The sequence below is a fragment of the Rattus norvegicus genome, chromosome 1 (genome assembly GCF_021556685.1).
Source record: "Rattus norvegicus strain SHRSP/BbbUtx chromosome 1, alternate assembly SHRSP_T2T, whole genome shotgun sequence".
NCBI classification, from domain to species: domain Eukaryota; kingdom Metazoa; phylum Chordata; class Mammalia; order Rodentia; family Muridae; genus Rattus; species Rattus norvegicus.
The window spans coordinates 245,174,217-245,194,666 of NC_141534.1; the positions used below are offsets into that span (position 1 = coordinate 245,174,217).

The following is a 20,450-nucleotide window of genomic DNA, read 5'->3' on the forward strand; positions in this document are numbered from 1 at the left end:
TCTGTGGGTGATGGATCTTCGGGATAATTTCTCTTTATACTTTATATGAAATATGTCTAAATTATTGACTAATGTGTGTGAGTGTTTGAATGTGTGTATGTCTGTGTGTGCACCACATGTGTGCCTCATTCCTGCAAAGGTCAGAAGAAGGAGCCAGATCCCCTGGAACTGGAGTTATAGCTAAGCCACCACGTGGATGCTGGGAACTGGACTCAGTCCTCTCCAACAACAGCAGGTTCTCTTCACCACTGAGACATCTCTCCAGCCCCTAATTAAAATTTAAAAGTAGAATTAAAAAGTCCTCTATGTGGAAATATGAAATTATTGCTTGAATGGATATAATTTTAAAATTCACGAAAAATAGACCTACTTAAGAGTCACTCCATGTTACATGTTTTTTTTTTTTTTTTTTACACAATGTATTGATTTAAATTTGAGCCCGCATCCAGATTTGCTCCAGTTAAGTGTTCTTCTATAATAAAGTTGTCATTCTATTTCTGGCAAGCACACCTTCCCACAAGCTTAAGTCGTGTGGACATTTCAAGATAAAAATAATTCAGATTCTGTTATTGGGATGCACTGCATTTGCTTTGTGTTGAATGATGGGATGCCTTGTTGGCGAGGGGGACTGGTCTGGATTTGGGTCATGAACCCAGATAAGTCCTTGGGTCTCACTCTCTTGGCTCTCAATTAGAATAGCCACAGGGCAGCTAGCTTGACTCTGGAGCTCTCTGCTCTTCCCAGTCTGTCCTGAAACAATTGGAGCTTGATTTTCACATAAATTTCTATTTTGGTTTGAGTAGTAAGTGCTTTTACTTACAACTTGCGGGCTGTATTCCTTAAGTTGAAAAGATTTTCCCTATTATAAAATTGCCAAAAATGGCAGAAGCTAGTCTTAGCACCCAGGCAAGCCTAAGGTTACTAGATAATATTTTTGTAATAATAATGGCAATGCTAGCTATTGTTTATTTAATATGATTACATGGAGCGATGGCTCTGTAGTTAAGAGCATTGTTGGACCAGAGTTTGGTCCCAGCATTCACACGGTGGCTCACTCCGTAACTCCAGTTTTTGGCATGCTGGCTCTTCTGACCACCTCTTGGACCAAGTGCACTCGTGGTAAACAGACGTACATGTGCACAAAACACTCATACATGTTAAATAAATTAAATCGAACTTTTTCAAAAGAATCTCTTAGTTTCTGGGGGTATAGCTTGGTGGTAGAATGATTCTGGGTTCAAACTACACATGCACACACATGCACTTTCCAACCGGGGACCCACTAGCCCACACGCAGACATGCACGCATGCATGCACGCACATATGCAGGCACATACTCAGGCTGGCACGCAGGCACGCACACATGCACAAAAGCTCCCAGGCTTTCCAGTGGAGAAGAAAGCTGGGTTGTCCTGATCAAGATCTCATCATCAGGCTTCATGTCAAGTTCCCCTATCTGCCATCAAGTTCTGCCATCTCCTGACCCCCAGGTTATTTTTTGAGGTAGGATATCAATATGTAGTCCAGATTTGGGTTCTCAGCCTCTTAACTGCTGGGGTTACAGACATGAGTTGCAATGCTGGGCATGGGTGAATATTTTAAATGACCTAGGTAGTGAGTAGACAAATAAAGCATTTTACATCATTGGCAAAAATGAATGTGAAGAACTGAATAAGATGGCCCTGGCTAAGATAAGTGCTACGTGTCCGTAATCTAATACTAAAAGCTTAGAGACTAGGTGCTTCCTGGAAATGAGAAACATTTGAAGTTAAGAAATTGGAATTCACTGGGATTCATGGATGATGTGTCTTCCGAGGCTGAAGGCTTGAAGGCTTGGTTCTCAGCTGATGGGTCCAGTCATTGAGATTGAATTAGATTATGAGGAGAATACCTTCATCAATGGATTAATCCATTATTAATTTGTTAAAAAAAAACCAAAACCAGAACCAAACAGGCTATTAGGAGGTGAGGCCTGGTTGGAGGAAGTAGACCCCTGGGCTATCTTTGAAGAGCGTATTTGCCTTGGTCTCTATGCCAGTCTCTCTTTGTTTATCACGAGATGAGTCTGTCTCTCTCTTTGCCAACAAACCCTTCTACCATGATGCTCTGCTCATTTTGGGTCCCCAAACAAGGGAGTCAGCTGACTATATACTGGAATCCCTGTGAACCCAAATCATTCATCCTTTAAACCATTTCTCTTGGCACTGTCATAGCCAGGAGAAGTCCAATGTAGACTTCTTGGGAATAAAGTCTGAATATTATTTAGTAAAGGAATCTGACATTCTTGGCTGTGTGGCTGACAGTAACTGAGCCTCATGCTGCAAGCATGGAGATGTCTTGGCAAATCTTAAAATTCTCTTTCCTTTTAGATAGGCCCTGGGTGGGCCTGGAACTTGCTACATAGAAGTTCAAGGCTGGCCTTGAATTCACAGAGCTCTGTTTGCCTCCTGAGTGTTGAGATTAACGGTGTGAACCACCTAGCTGAAGATGAGACTAGAGAGTTTAAACGTAAGTCATTGAGTATTGATTTTCCTTTTTGTACTAACTCGAGTGTTTGATGCTTATCTGGTGATTACTGCTTTACAGTGAGAAATCATGCAAAATGAAGAAAAAAAGCTTATCTCAGACCTGTTTCCAGCATCCCCATTATTTACACTCACCAATTTGCCTTTACTTTTTTTTTTAATAGAAAAAGATTCTAGCTGGCTTGACATCCACTAAAGAGTCCAGACTGGCCTCAAACTCCTGGCAATCCTCCTGCCTTTGAGAGTTGGGATTATAGGTGTGTTAATATGATTTTTTTTGTTTAATTATGATTTAATTGGTTTTTAACTGCTTCGTAAATTGTAAATCTTAAATGTGACTCAGAGTTATTAAATCCAAAATCGAAATACATTTTACACATTGAAAAACCAGGTGCTTCTAGAACTCACAGGCTTTACCAACTTTTGATTTACTTGGCTTTTGCAGTCTGGTCTGTGTTTCTTGCATTACTTTATGAAAGAAGCAAATTTTCTTCCTCATTCCCACCATCTTCATACTCATTTGGACCTTTATCAAAAGCTAATGTAGTGGTTTATTACAAAACCCTGAAGACTGTTTATTTACTCCCACGTCTTTCTCTGCTCTCTCATTAGGTGCAAGGGCAGGGTTTTGTTGTTGTTGCTGTTGTTGTTTTGGTTTGTTTGTTTGTTATTTTGGGTTGGGAGCGTAATAAAGACAGTTAAGTCCATCTGTATGATTCCAGGAGTGTGGAAAACCCAGAAAATAAATGTATGTCAAATGTAACAAGACTGGAAGAAACATTGTATCTGTGGTGACCGGTGAACACATGCATGCTGTTTCAACATTGTCCTTTTGTACTTGGTTGTGATCATCAAGTGCAGTCACTTCCTGAGTGCCCTTCTGTACCTAGCTGGCACATAGGCTAGCAGGAAGGAGGCTCGAGGCAATGACTTGCAGTTGCTCAACACTACTGTTGCTAAGCACTTTCTTATTGACAGAGGAAAGATGTCACTTGTCTCTTTGATCATAAAAGCCTATCCATTTTCTTGCATCAAAATACTTGGCCACAAGTGAACACAATAAGTCTTCCTTCATTAAAATTTTCCCTACTTTAAAAGAAAAGCGTATTATTGCTTTGGATTTTTTGTTGTTTATTTTTGGCTTTTTGTTTTATTTTTCTTTTCAGACAGGGTATCACAGTGCAGCTGTAGCTGGCTTAGAACTTTCTTTTCTTTTAATTTTTATTGGTTATTTTATTTATTTACATTTCAAATGTTATCCCTTTTCCTAGTTTCCCCTCCACAAACCCCCTATCCCATCCCCCCTCCCCATGCTTCTATGAGGGTGCTCCCACACCCACCCATCCACTCCCAATTCACTGCCCTAACATTACTCTAATTTGAGGCATCAAGCCTTCACAGGACCAAGGGCCTCCCCTTATGCCAGATAAGGCAAGGCAAGCCTCAGCTACATCTGTGGCTGGAACTATAGGGTCCCTCCATGTGTACTCTTTGGTTGGTGGTTTAGTCCTTGGGAGCTCTAGGGGGTCTGCTTGATATTATTGTTCTTCCTATGGGCTTGCAAATCCTTTCAACTTTTTCAGTCTTTCCCCTACCTCCTCCACTGGGGTCCCCATGCTCAGTCTGATGGTTGGCTGGCTGCAAGCATCTGAATCTGTGTATATCAGGAGACAGCTATATCAAGCTCTTGTGAGCAAGCACTTCTTGGCATCCACAATAGTGTCTGAGTTTGGTGTCTGTATGGGATGGATCCCCAGGTGGGGCAGTCTCTGGATGGTCTTTCCTTCAGACTCTGCTCCACTCTTTGTCCCTGGAACGTTCTATGTAAATCAGGATGATCTCTTCTTGTGGTGTAATGTTCCAAGGAGCAAACATCTGGCTGTTCACTACAGGGACAGTATAAACAATTAGTTTAGGGACAGCTTTCTGAAATAACTATAACCAAACCACATAAAAACTTGTGGTGGTTTTCTTTTGTACCTTCTCTTTAAGGTGAAGTAGAACCAAGGTCTTGTGTGCCTGTAAAGACTTGTGAACTAGAATGAGCAGCAGGAGTGACAGTTTTCATTTCTTCAACTACTGTCAAAGAGACAACTGCAGAGTCAGAAACCGAGTTCCGCAATAGTTAGGCAAAGTTTTTCAGAACAAAATTTCAGAACAAAACTATATTTTTGAAAACTACAAATGTGGAAATACCTAGAAAACTAGAATTAGATGCTGAGATTGTAACCAAGTTGCCTCAGTCTCATGGCAAAACTTCATGGTAAGTTGTTTATTTCTTCTTTCTTTCTTTTTACATATTCAACTTAAATAACATTTATTTGATTTTGAGGTACAATTGTTTTTCTAATAAGCTAGTTGAATCTCATTTGTGAGCTACTTTTCAATTTTCTGGTAACACAGGTTGTGTTCTTCTTTAATCTCTTTAATTTTACTTTTTCATTAATTTATTTATGTATTCACTTTACATCCTGATCACAGCCCTCCCACTTCTGCCCACCCCCAGTTTCTCCCCCTATCTGCCCTTCCCTTCTCTGAGAAGGGAAAGGCCCCCTTGGATAACAACTCACCCTGGTACATCAAGTTTCTGCAAGTCTCGACATCCTCTCCCACAAGACAAGGTTAGGGGAATAGGATCTGCAGGCAGGAAACAATAGTCAGGGAAAGCGCCTGCTCCAGTTATTCGGAACCTACATGAAGACCAAGCTGCACATCTGCTACATATTTATGGAGGGCTTGGGTCCAGCCCATGCTAGCTCTGTGGTTGATGGTTCAGTCTCTGGGATCCCCCAAAGCTCCGGGTTAGTTGACTCTGTTGGTCTTCCTATGGAGTTTCTATCCCCTTCAGGTCCCTTCATCCTCCTAAATCTTCCACAACACTCATCCAATGTTTGGCTACGAGTCTCTGCATCTATTTCCACTGGCTGCTGGGTGGAGACTCTCAGAAGAGAGTTATGCTAGGCTCCTCTCTGCAAGCAGAACAGTATCATAAATAGTGTCTGGGATTGGTTCTTGCCCATGGGATGGGTATCAAGTTGAGCCAGTCATTGGTTGGCCATTCTCTTGGTCTCTGCTTCATCTTTATCACTGCACATCTTGTACACCTGAAACATTTTGGGTCAAAACTTTGATGGATGGAGTGGTGTCCTTATCCCTCCGCTGGGAGTCCTGCCTGGCTACCAGAGGTGGCCACTCCAGGATCCATAATTCTCATTGCCAGGAATCTCAGCTAGAGTCAATGGACAAAGCAAGCATTTTTTTTTTTTTGACTGGACTCTCTCCTCTCTCCACTGTCTCAGGGACTGGAAGTTCCCCCTTAACTGTCCTCCCAACTGTAGGCCAATCAGCTCTCTATTGCCCAGTCAGAGGTGATGGAGAGCAATGTTTTAGAAAACACCAAGTCAGGAAATCCTTCATAATAATGACAATACCAAAATCCTGACAGCACCCAGATCTCCACAGCAAACAGCAACCGAGTACACAGAGAACAAAAACATTCCCCATCAAATGTTTCTGGCTTTTGTTTTTGAGACAGAGTCCGGTGAGCTCAGGCTGGCCTTAGACTTTGAATATTCCTGCTTTCATCTCCAAAGTGCTGGGATTAAAAGACACTACACCTAACAGTGTGCTATACTGCAAAAGAGACTACAGTATACTGTTGATATAGCTTTTGAAAAAAAACTGTTTTTCTATGAGTGTTTTGCTTGTATATATGTATCCACACAAAAGGCCTGGTGTGAGCAGAGGTCAGAAGGAAGAACTGGATCTGTTTGAACTGGAGCTACAGACGGTTGCAAACCACCTTGTGGGGGCTGGGAACTGAGTCTGAGTCTTTTGTAAGAACAACAAATGTTCTTAAACTGCTGAACCATCTCTTTAAGTGTCCCTAGTTACTTTAACATACTATCTCACCATGCATAACTTTATATATGTTGAAAATCTGAAACGTTTCTGACTGCTTTTGTCTTAGAGGTAAGCCTGCACTAACAGACCGACAGGAAGTCATTACCTTTAACTCCTCTCTTTTTTTTTTTTTTAATTTTATGCTGATGTCCAGATTAAATTCTTTGAAGTAGGGACAAAAATCACATGTTCTCTCCTCTCATATTGGCTCTGTGTCTCCAAAACCTAGTAATGGGTACAGAAATGAAAAACGTAGTCAAGGTATTGGTGGCTCACACCTTTAATCCCAATTCTTGGTCGGCAGAGGCAGGCAGATCTCAGAGTTGGAGGCCAGCCTGGTCTACATAGTGAGTTCTAGGACAGCTAGAACATGTAAAGAGACACTGTTTCAAAAATGAACAAACAAAAAGCCAAGGGGTGGGGGGGAGAGAAATGTAAAAGTGGCTCTCAAATCTGTCTTCTCTGAACTTTCTTTGCCATCTCCCAAGTTTACATTATTGTCTCTTACTGGGGCGGCTGGAATAGCCTTTTTAGAAAAAGTTTTTATTTATTTTATGCATAGGAATATACTGTAGCTGGTGTGTTTCCAGACAAACCAGAAAATTACAAGTGATTGTCAGTGTTGGGAATCGACCTCAGGACCTCTGGAAGAACAGTTAGTGGTGCTCTTAGCCGTTGAGCCATCTGTCCAGTCCCTGTAGTAGACTTCTGACCGGTTCTTCTCCAGAGTCTAACCTTTTAAAAGAGAGGCAGGTTGGATTTTATGGTCTTCCTCTTTAAAACAGCCCAGTATCATTTCACAAAATACACATCAGTATCTAATTATTTAATTAAGTATTTAGTCAGTAGCTGATTAAGGCTACAGGTCTAGCCTTATCTCTGATTACTCTCCACTACTTGGTCCTCCACCATTACCCCGTCAGCCCTCAGTTAACTGATGGACAAAGATTTATTTGATTGCATGTATTCATAGGGTCCTTGACGATACGTCAGTGGCCAGGAGATAAGAGGGTAGTGACAAGAACCAAGTATTATGATTGACAGTTGTGGTCAACATAAAATAGAATTAAACCAGCAAATAAAAACATGGGGTAATAAAGCATTCTCTAGGAAAGTCATCTTAAAAAACACTTTAAAATTATTATTTATTTATGTATATCTACATGTGAGTGCTCAAGGAGGTCAAAACCGAGGCAGAGCCTTTTGAGCTAAAGTTACAGGCAGTTGTGAACTGTGTGATGTGGGTACTAGGAATCGAACTCAGGCTCTCTGTAAAAACAAACAAACAAACAAACAAACAAACAAACAAACAAACCACACATGCTTTTAATGACTGAGCCATCTCTCCAAAATGAAAGTATTCATTTTGGCCTTCTTATATAGGAGGGCTCTGTCTTCAGGCCAGAAGAGGGCATCAGATCCCATTACAGACGGTTGTGAGCTACCATGTGGTTGCTGGGAACCGAAAGGAACCTAAAAAATGAGCTACTGAATGTGGAAATGAGAATTCAGGTATGGAAAACACCAGAAAAGAACCTGGTGTTTGAGGTACCCAGAAGAGGTGAATTTCCTACTTAAAGAGGGGAGAGGGTGGCTGACGTCATACTAGATGTTCAGACTTATTTTTTATAGTACCTCATTTCATTGTGGAAAGTTTCATAGTTATTTTTAGGAGTTGAAAGAATGACATAATATACACCCCTGAATCTTTCACCTAGAGTCAACAGCTATATTTTTTGGTGTTGGTTTTATGTAGTTTCGTCGGTTTTTTGAGGTGAATGGCAGTTGCCGTGATACTTCATTGGTTAATAGCCCATCAAATACATTAAAAAACAAGCAATTGTCGGGGCATGGTGGCACAGACCTTTAATTCCAGCACTCAGGAGGCAGAGGCTGGAGGATCTTTGTGAGCTGGAGGCCAGCCAGAGCCTTTGTTTCAAATTAATAATAAAAAATAATGAGTATTATTAATGTTATTAAATACAATCCCCAACTTATTGTATGCATTGTTTAGAATCAATTCAATGTCATCTAATAGACACTCCATATTTTAAAAGTCTCGGTTGTTTATTAAATGTTGTTTGAAATTATTTTATTAAAAAAAGAATTAGTCTTATTTAAGGGTGTGGCCCTCGGTAGTGCTGACACATCCCTTTGGGTGGTCACAAAACATATTCAAGCATAGAGAATCAGCACCAATTGGACTCTGGCTTTAAAAAAGAAAGAAAGAGTGAGTCTGTAGACTTGGGTGGGTAGAGACTCAGAGGTGGGGGCTCTGGGAGGGGACATTGGAGGGAGTAGAACATGCTCAAAATATAATACAGGAAATCAAAATACAATGTCTGTAGTTCTCAAAAGAATAAAAAGAGATTTTTCTTTTCAAGATCTGTGAACCCTACAGTGCTCCTAAGTTTCATGTTTTTCCTCCTGGTTATAGAATCTTCCACTTTTTCTGTTGTTCCTGTTTGACACCAACAGGTTGAAGGAACGTGTGGTTGATGCAGAATGCTCACCTTTTATTTCCTTTTTTTTTCTTTTCTTTTTTTCGGAGCTGGGGACCGAACCCAGGGCCTTGCGCTTACTAGGCAAGCGCTCTACCACTGAGCTAAATTCCCAACCTATTTCCTTTTTTTTTTTTTTTTTTTTTTTTTTTTTTTTTGCCTCCAGATTATTTCCTTTGGATTGGGTTCATGCCAAAGATTTGTAGTACAAGGACTTGTTTAAGGCATCTGAATACATCTTTTCATTGTAAGATCAACTTTTTCTTTACAATTAAATAATGTCTAGAGTGATTCACTACATCTTTGAGATAGCATATTGTTCCCAGCAAACTTTCAGCCAATTTCTTAAAAAACACCCAAAAAAAACAACAACACCAAAAAAGACCCAAAAACCTAGTCCATTTCTCCTACTATGTGCTTACAAAGCAGTTCACTTCTGTGATTCTAAAGTATGTGGGGATTTTTTTCCCTCCTTCCATCAATGGACTCCTCTGGGTCATATTAAAAAAGGATTGTTTTTTTGTGGAGTGTTTTGATTGCATGTATGTTTGCTTATATGTATGGGCTTGACCAGAGTTGACTAGAAATGGGTACTCCTGTTCCGGTGGAACAGGTGTTCCAAACACAATCAATCATGTGGCTGCCAGGAACTGAATCTGGGTCCTCTGTAAAAGCAGCCAGTGCACAGCTGTCTCTCTAGCCCTGGGCCATCCTTTAATTTAATTCCAAAGTATGTTCCTAGAGGTAGGTAGTTTCAGATCCCTAAAGTCCCTTGCAACCTAGCCACAAGTAGGATCTCCAGAGTTTCTTGCAGACCAGCCACCTCCAACTCTTTCTTCAGGAACGACTGATTACCAGTGCCACTCATAGAACCCAAGGAAATACTGACATTTACCAATGTATCATAAAGGATATTTCCAAGGATACAACTAAGCAGCCATATGGACTGAGGTCTGGAGGGGCCCCATGCTCTATAGTTTCTGTCCTTGTTCAGGTATGCTACCATTCCAAAATGTGGATGAGGTTATGGTTACCATTCTGCAAGCTTCCTTATATGGCTATCTAGGTCATCCCCCCCACACACACACATTTTTTAGGAACTTATGGGGACTTGGCTGCACAGGCATGACTAGTATATGGACAGCTTGTGAAAATATGATTCCACAGAAAGGACCCTGGGGAACTGAATGTTTGGAAAGTGAAATTGTGAAGATGAAAGACGGGTGGGATGACTGTATCCTACTAAATAGCTTTGTTTCTAAAAGCTGTGTAAAGGCTTTAAACGAGGAAGCGATATGATCATATTCTAACCTTAGTTCAGGATCTCAACGAGAGACCTTGATAGGCTGGAGGGTGGGGGAGGGAAAGGAAGCCTGGAGAGATGACTCAGTGGTTGGTTATGAGCTACAGTAGATCTCAGTTCAATTCCCAGCATTCACATCAGGCAGTTCACAACCGCTTGTAAGTTCAGCTCAAAGGGACGACAGATTTTATCCTCTGTGGATACCCGTATTCATGTATACTCACAGACACAATATACACCATAAAATAAAATTAAAAGACAAAGATAAAGGAATATTTATGTCACTTAAAGTTGGTGGGCTGGGGGGATGGGTCAGCAGTGAAGGGCCCTTGCTACTCTTGCAGAAGACTCAGGTTTGGTTCTCAGCACCCACATCAGGTCTCACTACCGCCTGTAAGTCCAGTTCCAGGTGGTCCGGGGCCCTCTTTTGGCTGCCATTGGCATCCCACATGCAAGTGGTACACACAAGTACATGCAGACAAGCACTCATACACATAAATCAAAAAAAAAAAATCTTAAAATTCAACACTGTTCCAAAGTAGCCAGTCTTCACGGCTCCTACCTGTAATCTCATCAGTGGAGAGGATGGGCACAAAGACTGTACTCAGGCTAGTATGCACTGCAGAAAGAGATCTTTTCTCCAAGAAACAAAGCAAAACAGCATGCCACAAAGTAGAAAAATAGTGAAAAATCCAGAGTCCCACCCTGAACATGTTATGTTAGAGGAATCAATCTGTCACATGTCATTAAGTGGGTGTCCAAGAGACACCATGACCAAGACAACTCTTATAAAGAACGACATTTAATTGGGGCTGGCTTACACTTTCAGAGGCTCAGTCAATTATCATCATGGCAGGAGGCATGGCAGTGTGCAGGCAGACATTGTGCTGGAAGGGCCAAGAGTTCTATTCTACATCTTCATTGAAAGGAAGCCAGGAGCAGACTGTCTCATGGGCAGTTAGGAGGAGGGTCTCAAAGCTCACTCCCACAGTGACACACTTTTTCCAACAAGGCCACACTTCCTAATAGTGCCACTCCCTTGGCCAAGCATATTCAAACTACCACACTGAGTAATAGAATATTTCCATGTAGTTAGATCTCCGATGTGAGATCTGAGAAGAAGAAAGAATTATTCTCTGGAGAAGCTGAATAATGATGTCGTTTATAAGAGTTGATTAACTTATTCAAGTAGAAAATGAGACAGGAAAGAGTAGGGGGTCTCAGAACTCATTGTTCCTTTAATTTAGAGCTTGAGTAAGTGAGAAAGGAGACCAATGAGAGCAGAACGATAAGGGGAGTATGCTGACCCAGCAGCCCCGGGGGAAGAATGTTTCAAGTGTAAAACATTTATGGTCAGCCTGGGAATGCTGCTGAAGTGTAAAACATTTATAGTCAGCCTGGGAATGCTGCTGCGAGTTAGAACCAAATAACAGGAGATCCCCATTGGATTATTTTTCTTTCCCTGCCCCTCGTGCCAAGTATCATGTGTCCTTGGCTTGGGATGTTCATATCACTTAACTAGTTAATACCTAATGATCCTTGATGATACAGATCAAACATTTGCTCTGGTTTCCCCATCACAATCTTAGAGCACTAAGACAATTTCCTTTAAAGTACCCAATACAGTTGTATTTTTGTAATTATTTTCTGACTTGGCCATTTCCCCAAGGGCTGGAGAGATGGCTTAACAGTTAAGAGCACTGACTGCGCTTCCAGAGGTCCTGAGTTCAATTCCCAGCAACCACATGGTGGCTCACAACCATCTGTAATGGGATCCGATGCCCTCTTTGGATGTGTTTTGAAGACAGCTACTGTGTACTTACTATAAATAAAATAAATAATTATTTTTTTAAAAAAAGAGTCATTGTCTTTGTGCTCGCCCTTCTCACCTACTGTCTCTACCACTCTCAAAAACAGTGTATTGAGAATTTCCACCAAATGTTTGCAAAAAACAATGCATAAAAGTGCCCCCTGGAGGGCTGAGAATTATTGATAACTAGCAAAAGCAACAAGACACTGTGAGGTTCGGTAGAAAACCTGGATTCAGGGCATAGACTTATCTGAAGGAGCAGTGAAAATTGACAAAGCCCACTAGAACCTGATTTTCAGCTAGATAAAAGTACTGGTTCACTCATATAATTTCAGCATTGGAAAGAGGCCGAGGCCAGCCTCGGCTACACCGGAATTTTGTTTATAAAACAAAACTTAAATTCCAGCTGAGAAAGGAAAAAAAATTTCTATTTTAATCTTTTCTCCTTCCATATTTATATTTCATTGTTCATTTTTCATTTTGGCCTTGTATCCACTTATCTATTCCAAACTAGTTCTTCCCAAATTTGATAATTTTGTGGGGAAGGTGTGTGTGTGTGTGTGTGTGTGTGTGTGTGTGTGTGTGTGAGAGAGAGAGAGAGAGAGAGAGAGAGAGAGAGAGAAGTCAGAGGTAGGGTGGTGGTGGGAAATGTAAATACTGTATCAAGGTCTAAAAACACTGTTTGTCCAGCAAGTGTTCAAAAATGCTTCTAATCAAGTGAACTAGCTGAAAATGTGATCACAGAAAAGCAAGGTTACAAAACTTCTTATCTTAGTTCCATTCGCTTTTGTGCCCATTACTTATTTAGGGTGTATAAAATGGGACAGTAGCAACACCTACCTTAAAGGGTCCTCTGGACCAGTCAGACAATCCATTTCATAAACCTAGTGCCAGCAGAGGTATAAGGTAAATGCTCAATTTATGTTAGCATTATTTTTATTCAAAGTGGAGTCTAGCCTCAATAGTAAATTCTCCTATGAATGTATTAGTAAATTAGTCCTGCACTTAAAGGGTTACTTTAGGGAGGCAGAGAAGGACGCATGCATGGGCACTTAGATTTTGGGCACTGCTAAGCAGTGTCTCTCAGTGGTAGCTGATATATACTTTCAGAGAAACCAAAAGGGGGTAAAAAGAAGAAGGAAATGCTCCTAAAATATCTTTTGAGGAAAACTATGTTTCATACACGAGGGCGGATCACTCGAGGGGAGTACGACCTTGGTCCCAGGTCGCAAGTCCTTTCTGGCCGGTGAATGACAAGGCTCGGAAGTGACTATTTCACCATTTCTCGGGTACATCGCGGGAGACAGTGTGGAAGCTTGTCATGCTGTGGGTCTTGAGGACGGAACCTGAGAACTGAGTACCGAATAGGTATTGATAGGGTCAAACCAAATTTGGTTCCGAGAAACCCAAAGCCAGGTAGCCCACGCGCCTTGCTATCGCCCCATTGGTCGCCCAGAGCACCAAGTCCCGCCCCACCCCAGGTTTGAAAGTCTTTTCCGGAAGCGCAGGCGAAACTGGGCTGCGCGCCGCTCCAGCCTCCAGGGCTCTCTGGAAGCCCCGCCCACTCCCAGGGTTCAGCGCGGTGCCTAGCCGCCATTGTTTGAATTTGAAAACCGAGAGGATTTGGTGCTGCTCGCGGAGGCGGGCAGGGACAAGGGGTTGCTGCAGGTGAGGAGCTGACGCTTTTGGGGTTCGGAGGGTGGCTGCTTGCACAGAGGGCCTGAAGCTGCGACGCCTCGGCCTTGTCATGTTCACGGGGTGCCTGACGCCGGTAGTCTTGGAGCTGGGCTGCTGAAAGTGGGGGCTGAGGCGAACCTTCAGGTATTTGAGTCGCGCAAGACTTTAATCTGTGTAGGCCTCGGTTTCCAGGTCTGTTGAAGGAGGTACTCGTTAGAATCACAGGCACTAGTTCTGCTAGACAGAAAAAGACTTGCCAACCCCTGGCTGTCCGAATCCTGGAGGTGAGCAGTTGTTTTGTCACGTGACAAGGTCTCTTTCGAGTGGATCCAGTGGGTTTTGGGTTTTTGTTTTTAAATGTCACTTTGTGGCTAGAAAATAAGCTCATTTGGATTTTATGTGTATATAAAGAAAATGGAAGTGAATCAGTTTTAGTTGAGCACTTCTGTTGGTCTGTATTTTTGAGCATGCCGTGAAGAGTAAACCAATTTAGATGAATACCCATTTACTTAAAATGGGAATCACTGTGCTAGACGCTTTAGATTGTTCGTCTGTTTCTCTGAAAAGTTTGGAGAGAGTTGTCCTTTTCCCTCTGGCATTGTGCATCTGGTGGATTCAAAAAATGTAAATGTTAAATTTTTTTCGGTCAGGTTTACCTTATAGGGATTTGATGTTCAATTCAGATTTAATAGTTCAGTGATGGCATTATTCCATATTCAGATTAACCCTTGTGATGTGTCAGTTATTGATTTTTTTCTTTTTTATCATCATTATTATTTTGGGGGGTCCTGACCATTGACTCTAGAGCCTCAGGTATCCAGATTGCACTCTACTGGCTAGGACCCAAGTCTCTTATTTTAAATGTAGAGTTTATATGCATTATTTCACTTTTTACCTATAATTTGAAAAAAAATCAAATAGAAATTTATTTTGCAGATAACTGAGTCTTAGTCCTAAGTGTTAAAATTTAGTTGGAAACATTTTTCAGAAGATACTAAGTAATGACAATAGCAGAAGATCTTGATTAACCCCTTGCTCTCTCTGCTATTTGACTTCTGAGAGGAGGGAGGGTATCAGGCCAAGTGAACATTTCATAGTTTTTTCATAGGTTCGCTATAGGTAGGGTTTGTTATTAGTATATTCAGGATCTATAAATATAATTTGGCCTTTTGTCTTTTCATAGGTCATTGCACTGTAAATGAAGCAGCTTAGACTGGATTGTAGACTTTTTTTATGTTAATTAGTCGGTTATTTTAAGACCGGCCCTTACTATGTGGATCAGGCTGTCTTCAAACTCATAGATCTACCTGCTTATCCCTTGTGGGGTAGGTGGTCTGGCCTCATGCTGTCCTGTCCAGACTATTTTTAGTTTTTTTTCTTTCAGACAAGGTCTTTGGCCTAGATTGTCCTTGGCTACCCTATGTAGTTAAAATGACCTGGAACTTATGATTTTCCTGGTCCACCTCCCTAGTGCTGGGAGTATAGGCCCATGCCATCACACCCTGTTTATGCTTGGGAGGGAACCCAGAGTTTTGTCTGTTAACTCAGTTACATCTAAGTTCCCAGGAGTGTAGATTTCAAATTGTGGGTGGCTCATGTACTGATTTATTAAGGCTGCCTAAAGAGGTTGCTTGCTGTTCTTGCAGAATGGAATCTCATTTGAATCAAGACGGAGTGCCTAGACCATCTTATGTTTTTAGTGCTGACCCAATTGCAAGGCCTTCGGAAATCAATTTTGATGGCGTTAAGCTTGATCTCTCTCATGAGTTTTCCTTAGTTGCCGCAAACCCTGGGGTAAGTACAATGTAAGAAAAACACTTGGTTATTGTGCTCCAGGGTACATGTGTTTATTTCACAGTTTCCATAAACTTTCTAGATTTAAAGCAGATTTGTATTGAGGTGGTGGTGGTGCTGCTGCTGCTTCTCCTCTTTCTCCTCTTCCTTCTCTTCCTCCTCTTCCTCCTCCTCTTCGTTTTTTTTTTTTTCTTCCGAGACAGGGTTTCTCTATGTAGGCCTGGCTGTCCTTGAATTTGATCTATAGACAAGGCTAGCCTTGAGCTCAGAGGTCTGCCTGCCTCTGTCTCCCAAGTGTTGGAATCAAGGGCATATATCACCAACTGTTCATCTGTATTTTAGCTTTTCAATGGAGCCTTGGGGCAAAAGTAATAAGGAACAGTTCATTTTCAAAACAGTGGCTCTAAACAACTTAGCATGTATGTATTCTTACCTGGTAGCCATTTGAAAACACTTAAATAATAAAATACTTTCTCCTGGTTAAGCTAAAAGTAGAATATTCATGTGGCTTAATTGGTTGTAATAATTACTTTATTATACAGTTCTGGAATTGAATATTACAAAGTTCTGGAACTGAATCGGCAGTGTCTCCATTGTCATGCAAATTTTCTAAAAAAAAAAAAAAGAGAGACCCTTCTAATCCAGTAAATAGCTGATAGGATCATAGCATAGCAGGGTTACAGAGATTTTCAGCTGAAGATTCTTGACCTGTGCCACCAGTATATGTTTCTGATAGTAGGAAACTTTCAGTTCCTGAAGCATGAAAAATAAATATTGAAATCAGGTAGTGATCATATGTACTTCAAGGTTCTTTTTCAGAGGTGCTCAGTAGTTTTCTATGTAATTCATCTTTACCTTACTAAATGAGGCTTAAAATCAATGTCAGTTTTTTCCATATAAGCCTTCTGGAAGAAAATGTTTAATTGAGAGTACATTGTATCTATGTATCAGTTTGAAAAACATTCATCATAACAGGGTTGAGTGTTCCAAACACCGAACAAGCTGTGTCTTTATTAGGGTTGGCTCTTTAATTTCTCTTGGCAGTACTCTGTGGCTTTCAGTGTATAGGTCTTTTCTCTCATCTGTTTCTGTTTTGCAATTTTTTTTATATTCCTGTGAATGGTGTTGTTTTTTAAAATAAATCTCTATTTGTTCCCATGTAGATAAAATAATAATCGAATTTGCATATTAATTTGTATCCTGTTACATTGTTGAACTACTTTAATAGTTTAGTAACTCAGATTTTGTAGGTAGATGTTCGTGTCTATGAGAAGACATCTTCATTTATAATTGGGTGTGTTTTCTTTTTCTGTCTTTTCAGATTGCACTGGGTAGGACTATTTCTAGTGCAGTGTTGAGTTAAAATTTTTATTTCATTTTTTTTCATGATTCTTTTTGTAAATAACCTTTATCAAGTTAATAAATTATGTGAATTAAGTTTAAGGCAGGGTCTCTCTTTGTAACCCTCCCTCATGCCACCCTCTAGTCTCTCCACCCCACCCCCGGCATCCTGGGATTTGTTGTTTTGAGAAGGGTGTGTGTGTGTGTGTGTGTCACTTAATCTAGTCTGGAACTTGTATGTGGCTGAGAATGACCTTGATTTCTGAACCTTCTGCTAAACTTACATACTGAGTTCTCACAGTTGGGTTCCTTCTCCCTTCCCCTCACCTATGGAGGTTAAAAACTTCTCATAGTTACCTGTTTTTAGGTTTTTATTTATTTATTTTTAAGGAATCTGAATTATCTTGATAAAAGCCATGGCCTGTATATGTTAGGCAATCACTTTACCACTGCACTATATCTCTAAGATCTTTTGAGTTACCCAGACTGGCCTTGAACTTGTGTGTATCTTGCAGGTTTCCATTTTTGATCTTCCTGCTTTACTTCAGAGTAAAGGTGTGTGATGATAGGTGTGTGATAGCATACCCGGAACATTCAGATTTGGTTTTGATTTTGTTTTGTAAAATTTATTTTATTACATGTATATCAGTGTTTGCCTGTTTGGTGATTTAGGGTGTCAGAAGAAGGTGTCAGTCAGATCCTGGAATTAGTTACAGATGGTGTCGATGCTAGAAATTGATCTCAGGTCCTCTACACGAACACTATACATTCTTAATCCTTAAACCATCTCTGCAACCCTTTCCCATTTTTCTTTCTCCTCCTCCTCTTCTTCTTCTTCTTCTTCTTCTTCTTCTTCTTCTTCTTCTTCTTCTTCTTCTTCTTCTTCTTCTTCTTCTTCTTCTTCTTCTTCTTCTTCTTCTCCTTTTCTTCTTCTCCTTCTTCTTCTTCTTCTTCTTCTTCTTCTTCTTCTTCTTCTTCTTCTTCTTCTTCTTCTTCCTCTCTCTCTCTCTCTCTCTCTCTCTCTCTCTCTCTCTCTCTCTCTCTCTCTCTCTCTCTCTTCTTTATGTAGTCCTAGCTGTCCTGGAACTCACTCTGTAGTCCAGGCTGGCCCTGAACTCAGAGATCTGCCTGCCTCTGCTTCCCATGTGCTGGGATTAAAGGTTCTCACCACCACTGCTAAGCCCAGTTTCCTTTTTTTAAACATATAAAGTAGTTTAACATGTAGTGGTGGCCGGATATAATGATGCAGGCCTATAATCCCATACAAGAATCACAATTTAGTAGCTGGGGCATGTATTCATGGGAATAGCTGATGTTGCTATTCCTAACCATCGGTGTTTGATCCTTAAGGACCCATATAGGAAAAGGAGAGGAACAACTCTTAAAGGTTGTCCTCTAAAGTCCACATGCTAGCCAAGGCACCCCTTCCCAACAAAGCAAAAAACACTACCACCAACAAAAATTGTGATTCTTTGGCTAGCCTTAGCTACATAGCAAGACCTTGGTTATAGAAACACTTAGAAACAGAGCCAACACAGGTTAGTGACTGGATAAAAATTCCGTAGATTATTATACAGTCAGCTGAAGGAAGATGGTTAATCTCTGAAAAGCTATGTTTTGTACTTTTCTATTTAAAAACTTTTTGGTTTTGTTTTGTTTTGTAGGCAAACAGTTTGGAATCTAAAAATTACCTCCAGGTTTGTCTTCGAATAAGACCATTTACACAGTCGGAAAAAGGACACGAGGCTGAGGTTTGTGTTGAATTTTGTTAGAGTTTAATATTTCGCTTTCATTCACGAATGCAGTTCTTATCGTGGGCATGTTTTCTAGGGCTGTGTGCAAGTTCTGGATTCACAGACTGTTCTGCTGAAAGACCCTCAAAGCATCCTTGGCCACTTAAGTGAGAAGAGCTCCGGACAGATGGCACAGAAATTCAGCTTTTCTAGGGTAAGGAAGTACCCTGGGAAACAGGAAGTTTTTGTGTGTGAGGGAGCTATGTAGTAGACTAAGGGAGTGCCTTGCACATGTAAAGCACATACTCCATCTATAAGGTACACCCAGCACTGTCTCCTTGCTTTCTTTCAAATTCATGGCTTTTTTTTGTTTTGTTTTGTTTTGTTTTGTTTTGTTTTTGTTTTTTTGCTAGAGTGAGACTTGGCTTAGGTTTGTTCAGTTGTATAATTGTGTGCAATGAAATTTATGCTTTGGGGTTGTAGAACTTCAGTCTTTTGTGATGATTTTTTTTTTTGTCCCCTAAAAACTAAGACTGAGGTCTGTACATTTATATAATGTGAAGTGAGTAAATCATTGTATTGATCATAAATTATTTTGTTGCCTGTTTTATTCTAATTAAAAATATTTTTTCAAACTTCAAAAAATTGACCAACCAGGTGTGTGAGATTTCTATCTTAGAGTTATTTTTTAGTTAACTTTTCTTACCTGTGTATGCATGCCATGGTGTGTGTGACTTGCATGTGAGAACCTTGCAGGATTCTTTGTTCTCCTCCTTCTCCTGTGTGGTTATCAGAGATTTAATTCAGGTTATTAGGCTTGCTGCCAGCCTTGAAGTTTCTCTCCTAAACATTTGTATGATAGCAGTTAAATACCTGTCAGTGTACTTTTACAGTAGAGATATGATACCTATTTTAAATAAATATTTCAAAAGTAATGTTTAATAGTTTTGGAACATGAATTTTCTTACAAGCTATATCCTAAAATGGTCTCATAGGTTTTTGGACCCGAAACTTCACAGAAAGAGTTCTTTCAGGGTTGCATTATGCAGCCAGTAAAAGACCTCTTAAAAGGGCACAGTCGACTGATCTTCACATATGGGCTGACCAATTCTGGAAAAACATATACATTTCAAGGTAAATATTTATTTTGACTAGTAAAGAAAAAGAACCGTTAATTTAGTATTTTCCCAATTATACAGTAATATTTCCATCATATAGTCCATGTTTTTTAATTTTAATATTTTACTATATATAATCACATTTCTTCTTCCCTAGCTCCTATATCTGCTCTGTTCTCCAATTCATGACCTCATTTTCTTTAATTATTTTATATATATATATATATATATATATATGTGTGTGTGTGTGTGTGTGTGTGTGTGTGTGTTTGTGTCTTAGAGCCTCTATTATTGTAAAGAGAAACCATAACCACAACACTCTTATGAAGGAAAGTATTTAATTGGGGTTGGCTTACAGTTCAGAGGTTTAATCCATTATCTTCATGGTGGGAAACATGACAGTGTGCAAGCAGACATGGTGCTGGATAAGGAGCTTGGAGTTTCCACATTCAGTTTAGCAGGCAGAAAGAAGAGAGCCGTCTTGAGCTTCTAAGACCTCAAAGCCCACCTTTACAGTGACACACTTCCTTCAGCAAGGTCACATCTCTTAATGATGCTACTCCCTATGGTCCAAGCATTCAACATGAGCCTGAGGGTCATTCCAGGCCATTCCTATTCAGATGACCACAATATATGAATAAATATACAAACATAGCCTACTGAGTGTTAAATATTGTTTATATGTGTATGTTATTAAGACCTAAAAACAAGTTAATGTAGAGAGTATTGGAGCTGGAGGTATTGG

General features: G+C 40.4%; 1 protein-coding gene and 1 long non-coding RNA gene across 13 annotated transcripts in view; one reads left to right on the forward strand and one right to left on the reverse strand.

Moving 5' to 3' along the window:
- Positions 1 to 3,728: 3,728 nt before the first annotated feature.
- Positions 3,729 to 13,467, reverse strand: LOC102549070 (uncharacterized). Of its 5 annotated transcripts, XR_015648180.1 has the most exons (7): positions 13,257 to 13,467; positions 12,883 to 12,926; positions 7,071 to 7,163; positions 6,535 to 6,653; positions 5,096 to 5,162; positions 4,506 to 4,604; positions 3,729 to 4,411 (listed from the first exon to the last, which is right to left on the reverse strand). It is a non-coding gene; the product is annotated as an uncharacterized LOC102549070 (long non-coding RNA). The 5 variants fall into 5 exon arrangements; XR_015648193.1 differs by lacking the exon at positions 7,071 to 7,163 and having other exon boundaries at positions 4,506 to 4,601; XR_015648188.1 differs by lacking the exon at positions 7,071 to 7,163.
- Positions 13,468 to 13,640: 173 nt separating this feature from the next.
- Positions 13,641 to 20,450, forward strand: part of Kif20b (kinesin family member 20B) — a 55,372-nt gene continuing 48,562 nt past the window's right edge. For 7 of the 8 annotated variants that reach the window (XM_087565250.1, XM_087565192.1, XM_087565214.1 and 4 more), the window contains exons 1-5: positions 13,645 to 13,710; positions 15,366 to 15,513; positions 18,519 to 18,605; positions 18,685 to 18,801; positions 19,583 to 19,721. Coding sequence is in view for 7 of the 8 variants with exons in the window: in XM_087565192.1 (XP_087421318.1) it covers positions 15,367 to 15,513; positions 18,519 to 18,605; positions 18,685 to 18,801; positions 19,583 to 19,721 (490 nt within the window). In the remaining variant the exon portion in view is untranslated. 8 annotated transcript variants of the gene reach the window in all.